The sequence below is a fragment of the Pongo abelii genome, chromosome 3 (assembly GCF_028885655.2).
Source record: "Pongo abelii isolate AG06213 chromosome 3, NHGRI_mPonAbe1-v2.0_pri, whole genome shotgun sequence".
In the NCBI taxonomy this organism is placed as follows: Eukaryota; Metazoa; Chordata; class Mammalia; order Primates; family Hominidae; genus Pongo; species Pongo abelii.
The window spans coordinates 140,466,977-140,487,431 of NC_071988.2; the positions used below are offsets into that span (position 1 = coordinate 140,466,977).

Consider the following 20,455-nt stretch of genomic DNA (forward strand, 5'->3'; position numbering starts at 1 on the left):
ACAGACAATGAATATTATGCCTAATAAAAGTAAATTATATAGGACATTAGAAGGTGATAAATGCTGTGAAAAAAGCATATCTAGTGAAGGGGTACCAGGAAGTGGCAGGCAGATTGCAATTTTAAATACTTACAAGGTAGGCCTTATTTAAAAGGTAACATCCGAGCAAAGAGCCATAGGAGGCAAGCGATTTACCCTAGCGGGTATCTGGGGAAGGACATGCCCAGAGTAGAGTGACAGCAGGAGACCCATGGAGCTGGAATGGAGCCACTGTGGGGGGCACTAACTGGTGTGGAGTTCAGCGAAGCAACAGGCCAGATGAGGTAGACTCGAGACCATTTTAAGCCCTCTGGTTTTTCTCCCAATGAAATGGGGAGCCACTGATGGCTTTAGAGCAGAGGAGTGTCATGCTGTAATGTAGGTTCCTCTGCCTGCATTTTCAGAATGGATTGCAGTGGGGAAGAGTAGAACCAGGAAATCCATGTGGAGGCTGCTGCAGTACCAGCCCAACAGCAGTAGAAGTGTTGAGATGTGGCTAAATTCTGGATATATTTTGAAGGTACAGTGACTTATTTGTTAAGGGCATATAAGGTGTGAAGATGTGAGTATGAGAGAGCGTGATGGTCAAGAACGACTCTAAGGTTGCTGGCCTGAGAAACTAGAAGCATAAAATTGCCACCAACTGACAAAGTAAAGGCTGCAGAAAGGGAAGGGATGTTTTAACGGGTGTGCGGGTGGAGATCAGGAATCTAGTCAGGGACATGTCCAATTTGGGAAATCTATTACACAGTCAAACAGCAATGCTGAGTAGACAATTAGATATGTACATCTGGAGACTGGGCTAAAGTCTGGGGTGGAGATACACATTTGGGAATTCTTAGCATATAGATGGTATTTGAAACCATGAAACCAGGTTAAGACCACCAAGGGAATAATTATGGCCAAAGAAGAGAAGATGACCAAGTACTGAGCCCTGGGGTCCTCCAAGATAAGGAGGTCAGAAGAGGAGAAGAAAGCAGCCAAAGGACTGAGAAGGATGAAACGAGGAGCCTAGCGTCCTGAAGTGAAGTGTAGGATGTATATCATGCGGAGGCACGATCATCTGTGCCAGATGGTGCTGCTGGAGATCCTAAAGAGGCAGTTTTGGTGGAATGCTAGGGAAAAATCTGCTCAGAGTGAGTTTAAGAGATAACAGAAGGAGAAGAATTGGCAATAGTCCTTTTAAGTTTTGCTGTAGAGGGGTGGAAAGAAAAGAGTGCTAGCTGGTAAGGGAAGTAGATCAAGAAAACATTTTTATATTTTAAGATGAGAGAAGGTTTTTTTTTAAAAAAGATGGGAATCATTCTGTAGAAAGAAAAATACTGATGATTTAAGAGGAAGAGGGGAAACTTACTGTGGAAATATACTTGAGTGGTGCACAGGGAAAGAGGCTGGCTTCCGACTGGAGCACAGATTGCTCACTGAGGGCCAAATGCAGGTGGCCACAGTGGGAGGATGCGCTGAGACTGGGGGTCCATGTGGTGGTGGGGTGCATGGAATTTCCTTTCTGAAAGGAGGATGTAAAGCAGCTAAAAGAAAGATGCGAAAGAAGGTGCTGCAGGTTTGAAAAAGTATGAAATAGTCACTAAGGAGAGTGGAAAAGTGAAAAGACTTGAGAAACACAGTATGTTGGGAAGTTTATGGTCCTGAGCTTAAACAGAGATTGTGGCGGGGTTGTGACCCTCTCTCTGGCCATGTTTTGCTGCACAGATGCAAGCCTGAAATGAATGGGACGTTGGACTTAAAAAAGCTTTTATTCTGTTCATTTCCAAGCTACTAGTGTCAGATTTCACAGTTTTTAGGACAAACTGGAAATCCGGATTTTTATATAATGTATTCTGATTTTTAAATAATGACAATTAATTCAAATAGAAACAAAAGAAATTACTGAGTAGGACAAATTAACATGACTGCAGGCTGAATCCAGTCCTTGGGCTGCTCTGCAGAGCATCTGAGAGAAGGGGAAGACATAGTACTAACAACAAGGGTAATAATAATAACAGCAGCCAATGCACTAGACATCATTCTAAGACTGTTACATGTAAACTCATTTAGCCCCACAATAACTCTATGGATTAATATATTTATAATCTACTTTACTGAGGAGGAAACTGAGACACTGGGAGGTCATGTGACATTCCAAAAGTCAAAGAGTTAGTAAGTGGCAAAAGTGGGATTAGAACCAATTATAATTTTCTACAACATCCCAGAAAAATTGAGTCCAGGTTGTCAAGGCCTGGAATGCTGGATGAGGAGTTGAGACCAACCCTGTCTGCCCATGGACAACCGTGACATTTTTTTAGCAAGGGTTAAAAAAAGGCCAGGCACGGTGGCTCACGCCTGTACTCCCAGCACTTTGGAAGGCCAAGACGGGTGGATCACAAGGTCAGGAGATTGAGACCATCTTAGCTAACATGGTGAAACCGCGTCTCTACTAAAAATACAAAAAAATTAGCCGGGCGTGGTGGCAGGCGCCTGTAGTCCCAGCTACTCAGGAGGCTGAGGCAGGAGAATGGCGGGAACCTGGGAGGCGGAGCTTGCAGTGAGCTGAGATCGTGCCATTGCACTCCAGCCTGGGCGACAGAGCAAGACTCCATGTCAAAAAAAAAAAAAAAACCAAACTTTTTTTGGCAAGGGTAAAATGATCAAATAAGTAATTGAAGAAAATCAGTCTGCCCAAAGTTAGATAGCTTCTAGGAACAGAAAAAGAATACAGACAGGTAAACTGATCCATTGCTTTAAGAGCCCAGGTAAGCAGTAACAGAGGAGGAAACCAGACTTTTGGCAGCAGGAATAAAAGTAAAGGAACTCGTAGGTAATATTAATATATGTAAATATGCTTGAATGCTTAATAGTGTTTGTTTCATATTTAAACAAAACTTTCCTCATTATCATCATTACACAATGTTATACAGACCATGAACTAAGAATTTTAAAAGTATTTTAAAGTTTATTTTAATTTTCCATTGCACTCAATTATACTCGTTAAAATTACCAATAAAATATTGAAGCTGGATATTTGTTACCTTTAAAGGGTTTATATTTTGACGGTGAAATATGCATAAATGAATGAGCTCTAAAGGTGACTAAACAAATGCTTCGTTCAGGAAGATAATGTGCACAAATAATAAAATTTGAAAAAGCAATTGAGAATTTGTTTCTATAAACAGGTATACAACAGTGGGGCATAAAAGGTCTGGCTACTGTGGATAATTTGATAATTTAGCAACCACAGGAACTAAGATTCGACACTTTTTGAGATGCTTAATAAAGAGCATTATGGGGTAATTTTACTGAAAACATTCAATAAATTCATTCCACAAACATTTACTAAGCTAAGCTCCAGGCAAGGGCTTAGAAACAGAATACAGTAAAGTCTCTGGCTTCACAATCTAGTTGGAACGAGTGACAGTAAAAATAGATCATTGCAACATAGCATGGTAAACATCACAGAAAAGCAAATAGATTAAGAAATAGAAGAAGGGAGACAATGACTCTGTCACTTGGACCAGAATTGACCATACAAAGGATGAGGTGCTTGAACAGGGTCTTAAAGGATGGGAACCAAAGGACAAGTGGAATCTTAAAATAAGATCCTGGAGCCAAAGGCAAAGGAATAATATTTTAAAGTTTAAGAATATTTTAAACTTTTCTTTATTGGCTGTGATCCTAACCAGCTGTATGGCCTTGGGCAAGCCACTTAACCTCCCTGGGCCTTATCCTTACATCTGTAAAGTGAGAGAGCTGAGCAAATAAAGTCCAAGGTTCCTTCCAGCTCTATATTGTAGTTATGTCTGTGAATTTCTGTACAAATCTGAGAATGCTGAGCTACATCCTAAAAAGCTTATTACTATTGGCAAATAAGCCAGGTCAGACAAAGGGGCTTCATAGCAAAAGGGTATGACTGGGCCAACTTTGGGGCTTCATACCAGGGCAGCTTTCTCTTCTTGCCAAGGGCTAGGCTGCAGGCTAAGGAGAGAGAACGATGACTGAGACCCTGCCACCTTACTAGTCCTGCCTGCTCACCCACTCCTTCCTTCATACTCTTTCCATACTATACGATCCAGTAATTTCACTTCTAGGTACAGTATATACTCCAAAGAAGTGAAAGCAGGGGCTCGCATAGATACTTGTACATAAATGTCCACAGCAGCATTACTCACAAGAGCCAAAAGGTAGAAACAACTCAAATGTCCTTCAACAGATGAATGGAAAACAAAATGTGGTATGTATAAAAAATGGAAAGTTACGTAGCCTTAAAAAGGAATGAAATTCTGATATACGCTACAAGGTAGATGAACCTTGAAAATATTATACTAAGTAAAATAAACCAGACAGAAAAGGGCAAATATTGTATGATTCTCTCAAATGAGGAGCCTAGAGTAGGCAAACTCATAGAGACAGAACATAGAATAGAGTCTACCAGGGGCTGGGTGGGGTGGAAGAATGGGGAGTTATTGTTTAATGGGTACAGAGTTTCAGTGTGGGATGATTTTTTTTAAAGTTCTAGAAACAGGTAATAAGAATGATTTGGTTGCACAACATTGTGAATGTAATTAAGGCCACTGAATTGTATACTTAAAAATGGTTAAAATAATAAATTTTATGTTACATATATAGATTTGACCACAGTTTAAAAACTACCCACAAGTCCCTCAAAAAAACAAAAAACTATGCACATGCTGTTACTTGACATGTATTATGCTCTCCCCCACTACCATACTTTAGCACATTCACCTCCTCTGCCTGGCAACCCTCCCCTCCCCCATCTCCCTAGTCTTGTGGGTTACACTTGCTCACTGAAGACACAGTTTGGGTGTCCCCGACTTGGGCAAGATAGGCTGGGTCAGTTATCTGGTTGGTGACCTCACATTTAAGTTCCCATGGCAACATGTTTTTTATCTTTCTATTATAACATTTATCTCACTGAATTAATATTTAGTTATCTTTTTCCTTGCCAGATTGTTCACTCATTTAATAAAAGAGCTGTGTCTTTTATTTCTGAATAGAGGCAGTGAAGTTAAGAACATAGGCACTTGCATCAGAATGCTTGAGTTCAAATTCTAGCTTTGCCTCCTACTAGCTACATTTCTTAGGTAAATTACCTAAGCATTCTGTGCCTCAGTTTTCTACTCTGTAACATGAGAATGATATTAATGCCTATCTCATAACATTACAGGGGGATTAAATGAATTATTCCATATAAAGTGGTTAGAAAATTGTCTTGATACATACTAAGTACTTGCAATTATTAGCTATAATAATAATGTTAATTTGTAAATTTTTTATTATATTATTAACCTCAGGTTTAGCATAGAGGCCTGGCACATAATAGGTACTGAATAAACATTTTCTGGATGTATGCATGAATGAGTGAAGTTCTGAACAAGTGGAATTCTGATCCCAGATAGCTCCAAGATTTGTGGGAGAGACCTACCTAAACCACAATAAAATTTAATGTGATACGGGTGAAATATATATGAAGCATTATGGGAAAAGACACTGGAGAAGACTTGAAAAAGAAAATTTAAATTGAGTTTAGAAGAACTAAATGTTTCCCAATTAAAGGGGTGAGAGTCATATATTTCAAGTACGTGTGTCCGATAAATATTTATTGGTCAACTAGTATGTTCTAGATACCAGGTGAATTTTTAAGGATACAACAAAAAACCATCCTCAGACTGTTGCAGAGAAAATAGTACAATGTGAGAATCAGAGGCATGAGGAGAAAGAGGATGAGCTTGGTATATGAAGGCAGTTGTAAAGCAAGAAACAGGTGGGAGATGAGGCTGGTTAGGAATATTCTTTAGGTTGAAAAAAGCCCCAAATATTGTTTTATATTTATTCTAAATATTAAATAAATAGATATTAAAACACTTATATAACACTTATCATTAGGTTGAAATGAAATTGCCACCTTTTATAGGTCACAGTGATAGAAAAAAAAATCAACAATTTCATATACCTCAACTTATTATCTACCAAGCCCTAAATCCTTTACAAATATGAACTCATCTAACTAGTTGGAATGAGTTCTGTAAGTAATGAGGAAGAAACAAATTATTTTTACACTTGATCTTAGCCAAAAGGCCGAGAAGGAAAAATTATTTTTAGAATAATAAATGAAGTCATCTGAATTGTTTTAATATTAATATCTACAACACCTATAATTTACATGAAACCCTTCTGTGTATTGAGCCCTCTATACACATATAAGCATACTTATGTGTGTGCGTGCATACACACACACACACATACAAAGACTCACGCACACAGTCACCTCTAATTCTTACACTGGCTCTGCAGAGCCGGTCTTAGTCTCCACGTATTACTGAGGGTGATGCTGAGGTTGGGAGAGAGGTGAAATGGACAAAGCTCACTTGGGCAGTAAGGAGTGGAGTCTGAATTCTCCCAATCAAGTCTCTTTCTACCTCACTGTGCTACCCACTCTATAAGGTTAGCTCTGAAGGCGGCACAGAGGATAGAGAGAGGATCCCCAACTAGAATTTGGCTAGCTCAACAGCTCTGGGATGAGACAAAATGCTTGTTTGTATACTGATGTTATGCTTCTAGGGTTGAGTACACGATCCATTAAAATGGTATATTCAGAATCTCGGACATCAGATTTCATCGGGCTACATTCTTAACTTGTCATAAACAATAGGGTAATATATTCTTGAGCTGAGAGGTATGGAACAGTAGAGATGCAGCTCAGCTTCTCCTCTTCCCAGTTTAAATGTGGGAAAACAGAACCCAAAATGTTAAAAAGATCTGCTTAGAAAATATTGTTGGGGCTAGAACCAGGTCTGCTGACATCTCAAACAGTCTAATTCCTCACTGCTCTGCTCGTGCCAGCTTTCCAACATACTGAATAAATTAAACCAAAGTAGGGTATAAACTAATTTAAACCCATAAATTAAAATAAATAATTGTTTTAAGCAGATATATTGCTCTGTACTTCACTGGAAACTCTCCAGACTTCCATACGCACAGAATAAAATTCAGTTGATAGCATCCTCTTGGTACTTGAGGGATTAACGGAGGACTGATTCATTATCAGCTATAATGGGGTTTTCCATTATTAAGAGCATTATTGAAGGGTGTCAGTGTATTTGCTTTAAAAATGGTGAGAAATTTTAAAACCTTAATAAATGGCATAATTAAAAACAAATACCTTGGTCTTGTATCATGCAATCTGTAGTGACCAGGGGAGGGATCTGGCCTCTGGTGTTGGTGGCATAAACTTGTCCTCCTCTGCTGGCTCTATCATTCTCGATCACCTGGATCTGATAAATAAGACATCAAGAGCCCGTTAAAGTAGGTTCCAGTTCTTCCCAACATTCCATTTAGAGAGTACCCTTGCTCTCTCCTCCCTCCTTTTCCCCTCCCTCTCAATATTCACACACACAGAGACGCACACACAGTCTCACACACTCACACAAACTGGCATTTTCTAAATCCTTTCTGTTCATTTCAGATCAAATTGTCATGGAAATACCTACCGTGTCTTCAGTTAAAATGGTTACAATTTTAGAATAGTAGTTTCCAATTCTATTTTGTAATTCTTTAGCTTCAAATCTGACGTGACCCTTCAGAGAACTTTATTTTTATCTAACTTGTTTATTAGAACATAGATAAGCATTTTCTTTCTTTTTTCTTTTTTTTTCATTTTTTGAAACGGGGTCTCACTCTGTCACCAAGGCTGGAGTGCTGTGGTGCAATCACAGCTCTGCAGCCTTCACCTCCTTGACTCAAGCCATTCCGAGTAGCTGGGACCACAGATGGGTGCCACCACACCTGGCTAATTTTCTTTTTCTTCATCTTTTTGTAGAGACAGGGTCTCCTCTCCCTATGTTGCCCAGGCTGGTCTCAAACTCTTGGGTGCAAGCAATCCTCCTGCCTTGGCCTCTCAAAGTGTTGGTGTTACAGGTGTGAGCCACAGCACCTGGCCAGCATTTTCTTAAAAAAAAAAAATCTGGTAAGAAAAGAAATTGAAAACAACTATTTAAAAGAAATACTGGCCTGGCACAATGGCTCATGTCTGTAATCCCAGCACTTTGGGAGTCCAAGGCGGGAGGACCACTTCAGCTCAGGAGTTCAAGAATAGCCTGGGCAACAGAGCGAGGCCTCATCTTTACTAAAAAGGTTTAAAAAATTAGCCAGGCATGGTGGCGCCTGACTGTAGTCCCAGCTACTCTGGAGGCTGAGGTAGGAGGATTGCTTAAGCTCAGGAGTTCAAGGCTGCAATAAGCTATGATCATGACACTGCATTCCAGCCTGGGCAACAGAGCAAGAGCCTATCTCAAAATAAATAAATAAGGAAAATGCTTTTTCAAATAAAAGAAACTTCCAAAAGGCTAAAAATTATCTCAGAAGAAATGATTTATAATATACAACCTACAAAAACCTTAACTTTCTCCTCAAATGTCTTTTGATCTTCAATTTGCTTTTCAAGTTTCCCCAACTGCACCCCTGGTTCCTTGAGAGGTAAGACACAAATGGTATAAAGCAATCCCATGTGGTTTGTGCCCACTGTAGAGAAGTCAACAGCAGCAAAAGTCTCTTAAGTTCTGTCATCTAATGTGGAAACATCTGATATTTCTCTACTAAAAACAATTGTTATTGATGAAGAATATAAGAGATACAAAATATCTTTCTGTTCTAGTTGTATAGGGGTGAAAATTATGAGCAAAATCTAGTAGTATGGAGTTAAAAAGAGAACAAGAAAGAATCCTAATAATTATGTTCCTCTTTCTCTTCTCCCTTCCCTCACTTCTTTCTTCATAAGAGAAACAAGGAGGAATAAAAGGAAAAAAAATAGAGACGGTGTAAGAAGAGGAAAAAAAAAATGGAGAAACAGGAAGTATGTCCAGACTGGAATAGTGTTTCCAAACTGCACCAAGGGTGCAGTTTTTAATATTCTTAAAACCATCAACAATATGAAAATTGCCTTCTGCCAAACTCTGAAATGTTGCTTTCTCTACTCTTCCCTCCCATTCCATCCAATCCAGCCCCCAGCTGGTACTGACAACATTGTTTTTATGAAATGTTGATGAAAGATTTAGCCTGCCTTTAAGTCTACAGGTCTTCCCTCCTAATTTCATAGGATGTGAATTGTTATTAGATTAAAATATAAAATGGCTCCAAACATAACTGCTGTCAGACACAGATAAGAGTAAAGCTACCATGAGCAGAGACAAAAGGCAGAGAAATCGAAACACTGTAATTATATTCTGTATTTTGACCACAAGGTTAATCGGATTCATTAAAAATAGAGTTGTTTTTTATTTTTTTGAGACAGGGTCTTGCTCTGATGCCCAGGCTGGAGTGCAGTGGTGTAAAGAGGGCTCACTGCAGCCTCAATCTCCTGGGCTCAAGCCATTCTCTTGCCTCAGCCTCCCAAGTAACTGGGACTACAGGTGTGCACCACTATGCCCAGTTAATTTTTAAATTTTTTGTAGAGATGGGGTCTAACTTTGCTGACCAGGCTTGTCTCAAATTCTTGGGCTCAAGCTTTCCTCCTACCTTAGCCACCAAAAGTGCTGGGATTACAGGCATGAACCACTGCACCTGGCTTAGAGTCATTTTTATATTATCAATATTTATTGCAATCATTTCAACCAACAAAGAGTCAAATATGAAAGGGAGGTGAAAGCCATGATAATGTATTAGTGTGCATAGTATACAGAACATATTGAATATAGTCTTCAATAGACTGTATTTCCAAAAAGTTTATTTTTAAATTATCCATTTGCAATTTACAAAGCCCTGCCTCCAAAGAAACAGTGTTATCAGTAGTAATTACATTTCTAAATTAATTCACATCTTGGATGGAATACTACAGAGAAAAGAATGGGAGATTAAAGTCGTTCTGATAATTGCTAAAAAATACTATACCTTTTTTATTTACTTCAAATGCATGTTCTTGAAAAACAGGCTTAGAGATAAAGAAGCTTCTATAGCAATTTTGACTGTGACTCGGTATTTGAAGGGTTTAGATTTAATGACAGTGATCCTTGATAATTCCAAAACTACTTCAAAAGGTATAGATTTATTTTTCCTTCAGAAGATGTGCTGCTAGAATTACGATCATATTTATCTGCTGTGAGTGGAGCATTCTGGGTTCATAAAACAGAATTGGAAAAGAGAAAAAAAGAAAGTGACTATCTTGAGATAAATGAACAAGGATAAGGGAAAAACAAGAAGATGTGTGTGCCATGCAAGAAAGGCTGCTTAGCAGGATCATGTGAATTTTGGAGCGGTAAGATAAAGTGGAGTAGAAAGCACTTAACTTCTTTTTTTTTTTTTTTTTTTTTTTTTGAGATGGAGTCTTGCTCTGTCGCCCAGGCTGGAGTGCAGTGGCACGATCTCAGCTTACTGCAAGCTCTGCCTCCCAGGTTCATGTCATTCTCCTGCCTCAGCCTCCCGAGTAGCTGGGACTACAGGCATGCGCCACCATGCCCGGCTATTTTTTGTATTTTTAGTAGAGACGGGGTTTCACCATGTTAGCCAGGATGGTCTCGATCCGCCCACCTCAGCCTCCCAAAGTGCTGGGATTACAGGTGTGAGCCACCGCACCCGGCCTATAGAAAGCACCCAACTTCTGAATAATCCTCTTATGGACACAGGAAAGGAGGGAGGAAGAATTTTGATGATGATACATTTCCTTACTTTCAAAATTTGTTTAAAACCACCACCAAAAGGGTTTTAATAAGCACCTCGCTCAGGACTGGGGTACAGCAGAAGCTTAGTAAATGTGACTTTATATCTTTCTTTCCAGAAGGAAAAATTTATTTTGTTAGCAAAAGTATGTTCCTTTGGTAATAGGAACACAAACAGGCTCCATCTGACCATCGCTATTTCATTAGTTTTAAGATAAAAATAAATACTGGACTGATTTGTCTGTATGTATTACAGGGGTCCTGGATGACTCACAGCATCTACTCCTTCTTGCTTTTGTTGCCCATTCATTCATTCACTCATTCAAGGAATATGTGGACATATACTATGTATCAGGCTCTGTTCTAAGTGTTAGAGACACAGCAGTGAACAAAACCATCATGGAGTGGACATTCTTGTGTGGAAGACAGGCAATAAGTAAACAAATGTACAAATAACACACCCAACATCAGGCAGTAATTCAGTGCTGTGGATATGGAGTGGTATGGATGGGGTGCCAGGGAGACTGAGGATGAGCAATGAGGACATTAAGGAAATGAGGACACGAGCCGTGCCCTGCATACATCTAGGGGAAGAGCATCTAACTAAGCAGAATAAAGGCAAAGGCCTTGAGGCAGGGCCATGCTTGGCCTGCCAAGGAACAACAAAGAGGCTGGTGTTGCTGGTCAAAGGGGGTGGAGAAGAGTGGTAAGAGACCAGGTCAGAGGTAGCTGTGTGTGTGAGTGTGTGTGTGAGAGGGGGTATAGGGGAGCCAGGGGTGGCAAATAATGTAGGGTCCTGCAGACTATTGTAAGAACTTTGGTTTTTAGAGTATTGGTTTCCGTAGCCATGACATGATCTGACTTAGAATTTGAATGGATGACTCTGGCTGCTCTGTGCAGACTGAAAGGGCAGGGAGACCAATTAGGAGGCTCTTATAAAAACCTAGGTAGGTAGATAGTAGAGGCTTGGAACAGGATGAATAGACAAGGTAGGACCAAGAGAATTAGCTAAAGAACTAAATATGAGATGTGCAAGAAAGGAAGAATCAGAGATGATTCCCAGGTTTTTGGCCTGAGGAGCTAGAAGAATGGAATTGGATCTGGATTTCAGGGAAAAGGTCTTTACTAGGAATATCTGCATTCTCATTCAAAGCCACGAAAATAGATGGAATTACCTAGAGTGGTGCTTTGCACACTTTAATGTGCCTAGGAATCATCTGAAGAGCTTGTTGAAACACAGATTCCAGGGCCTTACCCTTAGAGATTCTGATTCTGTAGGTTTGGGCTGAGGTCTGAGAACATGAATTTTTAATAAGCTCCCAGATGATGCTGATGGTGCTGTCCTGCGATCACATTTTGAGAAGTGTTATCCAGGGAGTAAATGCCAATGGAGAAAGGAAAGGTCGAAAGACTAAGACTAAGTCTTTGGAAAGGTCCAAAGACTAAGCCTTAGGACATTTCTAACACTGGGTGCTCAGAGAGATGAGGAGACATTAACAAAGGAGACACAGCCTCCAGTGGGGTAGGCAGAGATATAAGCAAATGGGTGGAATCCCAGAAGCAAAATGTAGAAGTTTCATTTCAAGGAGAACGGAGTAAACAGATGTGTCCAATTGCTGCTGATGTCAAATCACATGACAGCTGAGAATTGACCATTAGATTTGGTAACAGGAAGTCATTGGTAATTGGACTAGCACAGTATTGTGGGGTTGTGGTGATGAAATCTAAACTGGAATAGGATCAGGAGAGAGTGCGAGGAGATGAACTGAAAACAGCAGATATAGGCAACTCTTTGGGAGATTTCTTGCTTTAAAAGAAAGCCAAGAGATGGGTGGAAGCTGAATCCAGGTTTGGGGAGAGGCCAAGGAAAGCTTCTTTTATTAATGATGGGAGGCATCATAGGATATTTATATTCTGACGAGAATGATCTGGACGCAGAAAAATTTGAGTTCATTTTCAAAGAAGTGCAGATGATGCAAGAGAAAGGGGATGTGACAGTTAATTTTATGTGTCAACTTGGCTAGGCCATTTTTGGGACAAACATTAGTCTAAGTCTAGATGGGGCTGTGAAGGTATTTTAAAAGTATTTTTTAAGATCTAATTAACATTTAAACAGGCAGGCTTTGAGTAAAGCAGATTACTTTCCATAATGTGGGTGGGCTTAATCTAATCAGTGGACGGCCTTAGGAGAAAAAGGTTCCCTGAGAAAGAGGAAAATTCTGCTTGCAGATGCCTTTGGACTCGAGCTGCAATATCAACTCTTCCCTGGGTCTCCAGCCTGCTGTCCTAACTTTCCCATTCAGTCCCCATAATGAAGTAAAACCATTACTTAAAATATTTCTCCCTCCTTCTTTCTTTTAAGCCATAAAAGTAATGACTGGCAATATGATTCTCAATAAAGGCACGAAGAATTGTCAAAATTTAATTTCTAACATGTTATAGCAGTAGACAGTATTACAAATCTTCAACTTTAAATTCAAATAAATATAGAATAAGTGACAGATTACAAAAATAGCCCAAATTATCTACACTTCCCTGTATCAATGCTCTTTTCAATGTTGCCTTGCGCCTCCTCCCATCAAGAGGCAAAGTCCGTTTTTGAATCTGAGGCAGTCTTGTGACTTGCTTTGGCCAAGAAAATGTAGCAGAAGTAGCGATGTGCCAGTTCCAGGCCTAAGCCTCAAAAGGCCACACACACTCCTGTCTTCCCTTTTGGATGTCGGCCACCCAATGAACAAACCCAGTATACCCTACTTGACAATGTGGCCTGGTCATTCCTCATCAACAGATGGGTACCAAACACAAGACACACAAATGACACTATCTATGATGGGCAGAGTGGTGGCCCTCAGAAAGATACGTCCATGTCCTAATCTCTGAAATCTGTGAATATTACTGATACGGGAGCGGGGCAGGGAAGTGCTGGGTAGAGAAAGGTGGGTCCCTGGTTAGGGCTCTACCCCCACGGACCTAGGTGAGGACAGGCACTCCTGCTTCCGTGCCCAAATGTTGCATTTTCCAAAACCACCCTAGCCCGCCATGCCCCCATCCTGGGCCTATAAAAACCCGAGTTCCTAGTGGGCAGACACACAGGCAGCCAGACGTGGAGAGGAGCACATCAGCGGATAAAGATGCAAGCAGCTGGATGGCGAGAGGACGGGGAGGGGTAACGCCAGTGGAAGAGCACACTGACAGACATGGGAAGAGGCAGAGTTTGGCCGGGGCAGTCGGAGGAGAGCCAGGGCCACTGAGTGGTGAGACTCCAGAGGAAAACCATCTCCCTCTGGCTCCCCCACCTGCTGAGAGCTACTTCTACTCAATAAAACCTTGCACTCATTCTCCAAGCCCATGTGTGATCCAATTCTTCCAGCACATCAAGGCAAAAACCTGGGATACAGAAATCCCTCTGTCCTTGTGATAAGGAAGGGGTCTAATTGAGCTGGTTAATACAAGTCGCCTATAGATGACTAAAAGAGCACCCTGTAACACACGCCCACTGGGACTTCAGCTGTAAACATTCACCCCTAGACACTGCCATGGGAGTCGAAGCCCCACGGCCTGCCCATCTGTATCCTCCCCTAGAGATTTGAGCTTTGGAGCACTGAAGAGGCGAGCCACAAACCCACTGCATGCCCTCCAAGGAGAACAAGGGAACCTTTTCCATTTCATTACCTCAAATGGCAAACTAATTTTATTAAGTTAAGGATCTTGAGAGGAGGAGCTTATCCCGGCCCTGAATGGAATCACATGTATAAGAAAGAGGCAGAGGAATTTTGAGACAGACACCCAGAGAAGAAGACATGAACAGAAGGAGGACTCAATGTGACCAGAGAAGCAGACACTGGAGTCATATGGTCACCAGCCAAGGAAGAACTGGAGCCACCAGAAGCTGAAAGAGCCTAGGAACAGATTCTCCTCTACAGCCTTCAGGAGCAGCACAGCCCTGCTTAGTCCATTTTTCATTGCTTATAACACCTGAAACAGTAATTTATAAAGAAAAGACATTTATTTCTTATAGTTATGGAGGCTAAGAAGTCCCAGGTTGAGGGGCCACATGTGGTGACAGCCTTCTTCTGGTGGAGACTCTGCAGAATCCCAAAGTGGCACAGAGCATGACGTGGCAAAGGGGCTGAGCGTGCTAGCTCAGGTACTCTTTTCTTCTTCTTATAAGGCCACCAGTTCCACTCCCATGATAACCTATTAATCCATTAACCCACTAATCCATGAACGGATTAATCCATTCACAAGGGCAGAGCCCTTATGACCCAATCATCTCTCAACACTGCCACATTGGAGATTAAGTTTCAACATGAGTTTTGGAGAAGACAAATGTTCAAACCATAGCACTTGCCAACACATTGACTTTGGACTTTTGGTCCCCAGAACTGTGAGAGAATATATTTCTGTTGTTTTAAGTCACCTGATTTGTGGTAATTTGTTACAAATTTGTTACAGCAGCCACAGGAAACTAATACATTATCCTAAACCATCCACACCCTAGCCAAGCCTCCAGCTGACCCTAGATGCATGAGCAAGCCCAGCCAAAATCAGATGAGCCTGGCCCAGATTAGCAAAACTGGGAACCCACTGGGTCATGAGTATTAATAAATAGTAGTGCTAAGCTACTGTTTTGTAGCAGTTGGTTACATAGCATAAGTTAGCTAATATCGTAGCTTTTCCTGCTCCTTTATTTCTAACTTCTTCAAGTACTTATGTTTATAGAACCTATTCAAAGACTACAAAATTAACTGTAGCCAATTTCATTATTATTCCAAAAGGATTTTACATCCCAATGCCATAAGATTGGCAGCTTCCCTGCCTCAGTGACACTGGGCTTTGTTTTATGACTTGCTTCAGCCAAGGGCACATGAGTGGTTATGACACATGCCAAACATGAGTGGAAGCTTTAAGAGCTGTTGCACATTTTGGCCAGCTCTGTTTCCTCCCTCTGCCATAAAATAGCATGTCCTCAGTAGTGTTTGCCTCTTCACGCTGGATTCTGGAATGATAAGGATGGATGAAGAAGAGCCTAAAGCCAATCTGCAGCTGCCGCAGCCTACATGTAAACTGAGTGATAAATACATCTTTACAGTTGTAAGCAAAGTTGGGGATTGTTTGCTAAGCAGAATAGCCTTGCAAAGCTTGACTGATAAAATTATTAAAGAGTAACCCTCCAAAGAAATCACTTGAGTGAAGAGTTTAGTTCTAACTTTACATTAAAAAAATTTTGTTTTTTTAATGTGCAAGATGTAAAATATACTTTCAGTCTCTACAGGTTTCTCTTATTGAAAAGGATCCTTTAGTTATCTAAAATAGCATATTTCTATAGGATATAGTCTGTCAATTACTCATTAGATAGCAATAGATACTGCCAAAATATGTCAATGTAAACATTATAGACACTGCCAAGTTCATATGACACCAAAAAAAAAAGAAAAAAAAATCAGCATAGGCTGCTCTTTCATGGAGACCTTCAGTATGCCCATAACCCTAGCATGCTTTCCCCCATACATGCATATAAGGAAGGAAGTCTTCCCTCTATGTGATGAGTATCTCCTAACTTCTATGATAATGAACAGGATAAATGCTAACAAACTGACGAGTTGCTGGGAAAAATGAATGCTCCTTTGTGAGTGAGACTGTGAGAGTGAGAAGATCACTTACTGGGCTAGGGATAGAGTCAGGATCCAGCTTCTTCTGGGGATGTGAAGGACCAGCCATCTGTGCAGGACCTCCAGGGAAGCCTCCTGGGTAAGAGAGTTGTGCGCTTGCCATCTGGGGACCAGAGTTGGCTGCTTGGAAAAAATTTAAAGAGAAATGACTACCATCCCAAATCCAGCATGTAAGACTTGTTGACGATATTATGCTGTTCAGTCAAGCATGTTGTATTTTTCATCTTATTAAAAAAGGCAAGGAGTCAAGTATGAATGTGGTTCCCCATTTCTTTGCTCTTGCCAAAACTCTTCAAAAACTACCATTTCTTAAAAGTAAGTGATAGATACCTAGTAACATAGGAACAAAGCTGATTTTCAGTTAAGGGTTCCCCTTGGTAACACAAAGCCTTCCCCTGCACCCTGTCTGCCTTACCCTGCTGTGGAGGATATCCAGCACCCAAGGTCTGGCCTGGAAGAGGTGGGGTCTGGTACTGGGCATTTGGAGGAGGAGGCCCAGAGAGCCCATCTGGCCTGTACATTGGTAGAGGCAAAGGTGAGGCACCAGGACCATTGAGTGTGGTGGGTGGTGGTGGAAGAACTTGAGATCCAGGCTGCAAAATGGACGGCTGTGGAGGTCGTGGAGGAGTCTGCAATGATGTGGCTGACAGAGGGCCAGGGGGTCCCTGGCTTGGAGGAGCCATGCCTGAACCTGTGTGAGAAAGAAGACCAGCCCACTTAAATACCACATTTCTCAACTCTCTGACTTCTGCAAAGTACATGACAGAGATGTTTGTTTTCCTGACATAAAGCAAGAGGACACCCTTAGAAACATATGTTTGGGTTTTTTGCCACAAAGTGAAATCTTCATTCAGAAAATAGAACAAATGCTATTTTATACAACTGGGATTTTTTTTTTTTTTTTTAGGACAGGGTCTTGCTCTGTCACTGAGGCGGCAATACAATGGCAAGATAATGGATCACTGTAGCCTCAACATCCTGGGCTCCAGTGATCCTCCCACCTCAGCCTCCCAAGTAACTGAGACTACAGGCACACACCACTACACCAAGTTCATTTTTTTTTTTTTTTTTTTTTTTTTTTGTAGAGATGGGGTCTTGTGATATTGCTCAGGCTGGTCTCAAACTCCTGGGCTCAAGCAATACTTCCTCCTTGGCATCCCAAAGTGCTGGGATTATAGGTGTGAGCCACCACGCCTGGCCTGGAAAATTTTTAAAAGGTAAAAGCAACATTTATAATTTAAGTGAGGGAATTCATAGAATAAATTTTAACTCAGTTGTGTAATTACATGATATATGCATTAATTAAAGCATCTGTATCTGGTACAAATCTAGAAAATCATATAAAAATTCTATTACATAACAAGCATTACTCAGGTAAATTGCACATTCAATAAATTATTTGCATCCTGTGCGTGACTTGACCAAACAAATTTCAGAATTAGGTAGAAATAACCAGAGAGAAGAGAAGGGCCACCAACATGCTCTCCAATCATATTGGAAATAGCTGTAAAACCAGATTATGTTTTCCTTTCTCTGATGATGGGAAATTGGGTTGCTTCTTTGGAGACTTATCCATTTTGAAATGAGTAAAAGACAGAAAATAGAGGGATTTTAATGATACTTCAGAAAACTAATTTTAAGTAACATGGAAACATTCCTCATCTAGATAAATGGCCGACTGTGCTGTCATTACAGTGGAGCTTTCCATGACTCACAGGATATACAGCATTTCTGTTGATGTAAATCTCAGTACTGTGACTCTTTCCTCTCCTATTCTTCTCTTTTCTGCCTCACAACATCTGAGCTTCCATTCTTTCCATGATCTAAACACATAATTAAAATGCACTGTGAAACAATGAGTACTATATTTCTGATTTGGGGGCCCCATCACAAACAATACAAGGTTTAAATTATCCTTATTTATTTAAAATAATTTCACCATTCTAATGTTTATTTGTTAAGTCAGCATTTTTTGTCTTTTTTTATTGTTCAATCATTGAATGGAAGGTATTCTGAGGGTCCTTCAATTACCTTGAAATAAGTGGCAGCATGATCAAGAAAACAATTAACTATAGCCATACATAAGATAGATGCTTTATTATTAAAAATGTCCAAATACTACTTCAACACAGTATGCCCTAGTTACATCTATTTTAAAAATGAAGAAAACCTCTCTCATTAAAAATAACCAGGACACAAGGCAGTCAATAAACACTAATAATAAAACTATTACCATAGCTGTTGATTTGCATAGCACTGAGCTGGCTGCCCAGCTGGGTGACAGATGAAGTGGATATAGGACCTGGATAAGAAGATTGTGCAGAGGGTTGGTATGGTGCATATGAGGATGCCACATTGTTGACAGGTGGAGGGCCTGGAAATCTGAGAGAGGAAAACAGGATGTTAAACAATATCACAGCGTCTCAAGCAAATGGCGTACAATAATGTTAATAGCTTGTAAAATTAAATAAGCCTGTCTAGTAGGCCTAGGAAAATGACTGATATTATATACTAAATCTTTAATTAAGCTCGACATGAACTCAATATGATCATGTAGCATCATCTTATATTTATGCTCACATGCTGAACATGCCAAGACAGAAAAAAAAATCCTAATGTGAGCATAAAACCAGTTCTGGAAATCAATTTGGGAAACTGAGCCAACCAGAGCCTTATCTATACTAAAGTTAATCATCAATAGAATGAAAATCAAGAAAACAATACAGCCAGGAGCAGCGGCTCATGCCTATAATCCTAGCACTTTGGGAGGCTGAGGTGGGAGGACAACTTGAGCCCAGGAATTCAAGACCACCCTGGGCAACATAGTGAGACCCTGTCTCTACAAAAAATAAAACAAAATAAAATAAAAAATTGGCCAGGAGTGGTGATGCTACTTGGGCGGTTGAAGTAAGAGGATCACTTGAGCCCAGGAGGTCAAGGCTACAGTGAGCTGAGACTGTGCCACTGCACTCTAGCCTGGGCAACAGAGCCAGACCCTGTCCCAAAGAGAAAAAAAAAAAATCTAAAAATTACATCATGCTTTACCTTTGATTTAGCTTGAACTTATTAGACGTTTATTTTGTCTTGTTCTGCATTAAACAATGGCCACTATCTGGACAATGTACCTAGCACGGTTAATCTGCCAAATGCGATTAAAGCCTGCCTGAGAGTCACATTATAAATTCTTATGAATTTTAAATTTTAAATTAAGTTTTCCCAAATGGTATACTCTGATTTCAATGTCTCTATCTGAAAACTGGAAACTATTTCCCCACGGCCCATGTCTTGCCTTCTGCCCCCTACTGCCATTGAGAGGTTAGGAGCAGAGCCTGAGGGAAGCCAGTGCTTGCCTGAAGTCCCACAATTTATTTGTGACAACACTAGGACCAGCGTTTTTCCAGGTCTTCAGTGAGTGCACTTTTCAAAGCATCACACTAATTTTATCTTGTCATTTTTCTCTATATGTTTAAATTGAATAATTATTATAAACAAAACAAAATTAACCTTCCAACCATTACTCTGAGTGCATGACATTAAGCATATTTGCAGAATAATATCTCACACTTTGAGATAAACAGGTGAGTGATGAAAATGCTCTTTTCCGCTCATACCTCTGAACAGCTTATTTCTGCAGAGTCTATGTTTTATCGGTAGCCGAAATTGACTTTATAATTTAGGACTCTTCTGTAATGATACAGAAAAGGCTGCCTAATAAAATACATGTTGCAAGAAAAAAAAAAAGAAAATGCTCTTTCCATTCTTTCCATTGTACGCACAAGTACAAGCTATCCTATAGCAGAAAATTGGCTAGAAATAATGGAATGAATAACATTGTAACCCAAAAATATTGTTAAACAAAACTATCCAATTTCTCTCCTGTCAAATTTTTCAAAAAGCCCAACACAGTTAGGCTAAGCACCCTTTGACTTAAATACTTTTTGGAAGAAAATGAATAAAAGATAGAAAATACAAACATTAACTTTTCACAGTAAAAGTTTTCTTTATATCTCTAATCAATTAATGATACTGGTGAAACACAAGCACAAAAAATATAATTCTAGTCTTGCGTGACCCATTTAAAAT

At 40.2% G+C, this 20,455-nt stretch overlaps 1 protein-coding gene across 8 annotated transcripts in view; it reads right to left on the reverse strand.

Annotated features, from left to right (window-relative positions):
* The window catches only part of SEC24D (SEC24 homolog D, COPII coat complex component), a 114,387-nt gene that overhangs the window by 74,448 nt on the left and 19,484 nt on the right, over nucleotides 1-20,455 (reverse strand). For 4 of the 8 annotated variants that reach the window (XR_008524699.2, XM_054554398.1, XM_024245893.3 and 1 more), the window contains exons 4-7: nucleotides 18,606-18,754; nucleotides 16,788-17,063; nucleotides 16,365-16,492; nucleotides 7,214-7,325 (exon numbers count right to left, since the gene is read on the reverse strand). Coding sequence is in view for 6 of the 8 variants with exons in the window: in XM_054554398.1 (XP_054410373.1) it covers nucleotides 7,214-7,325; nucleotides 16,365-16,492; nucleotides 16,788-17,063; nucleotides 18,606-18,754 (665 nt within the window). In the remaining 2 variants the exon portion in view is untranslated. Of the gene's footprint in view, nucleotides 1-7,213; nucleotides 7,326-16,364; nucleotides 16,496-16,787; nucleotides 17,064-18,605; nucleotides 18,755-20,455 lie in introns of all 8 variants that reach the window. The other 4 variants (XR_008524698.2, XM_054554396.1, XM_024245891.3 and 1 more) reach the window with 1 other exon arrangement.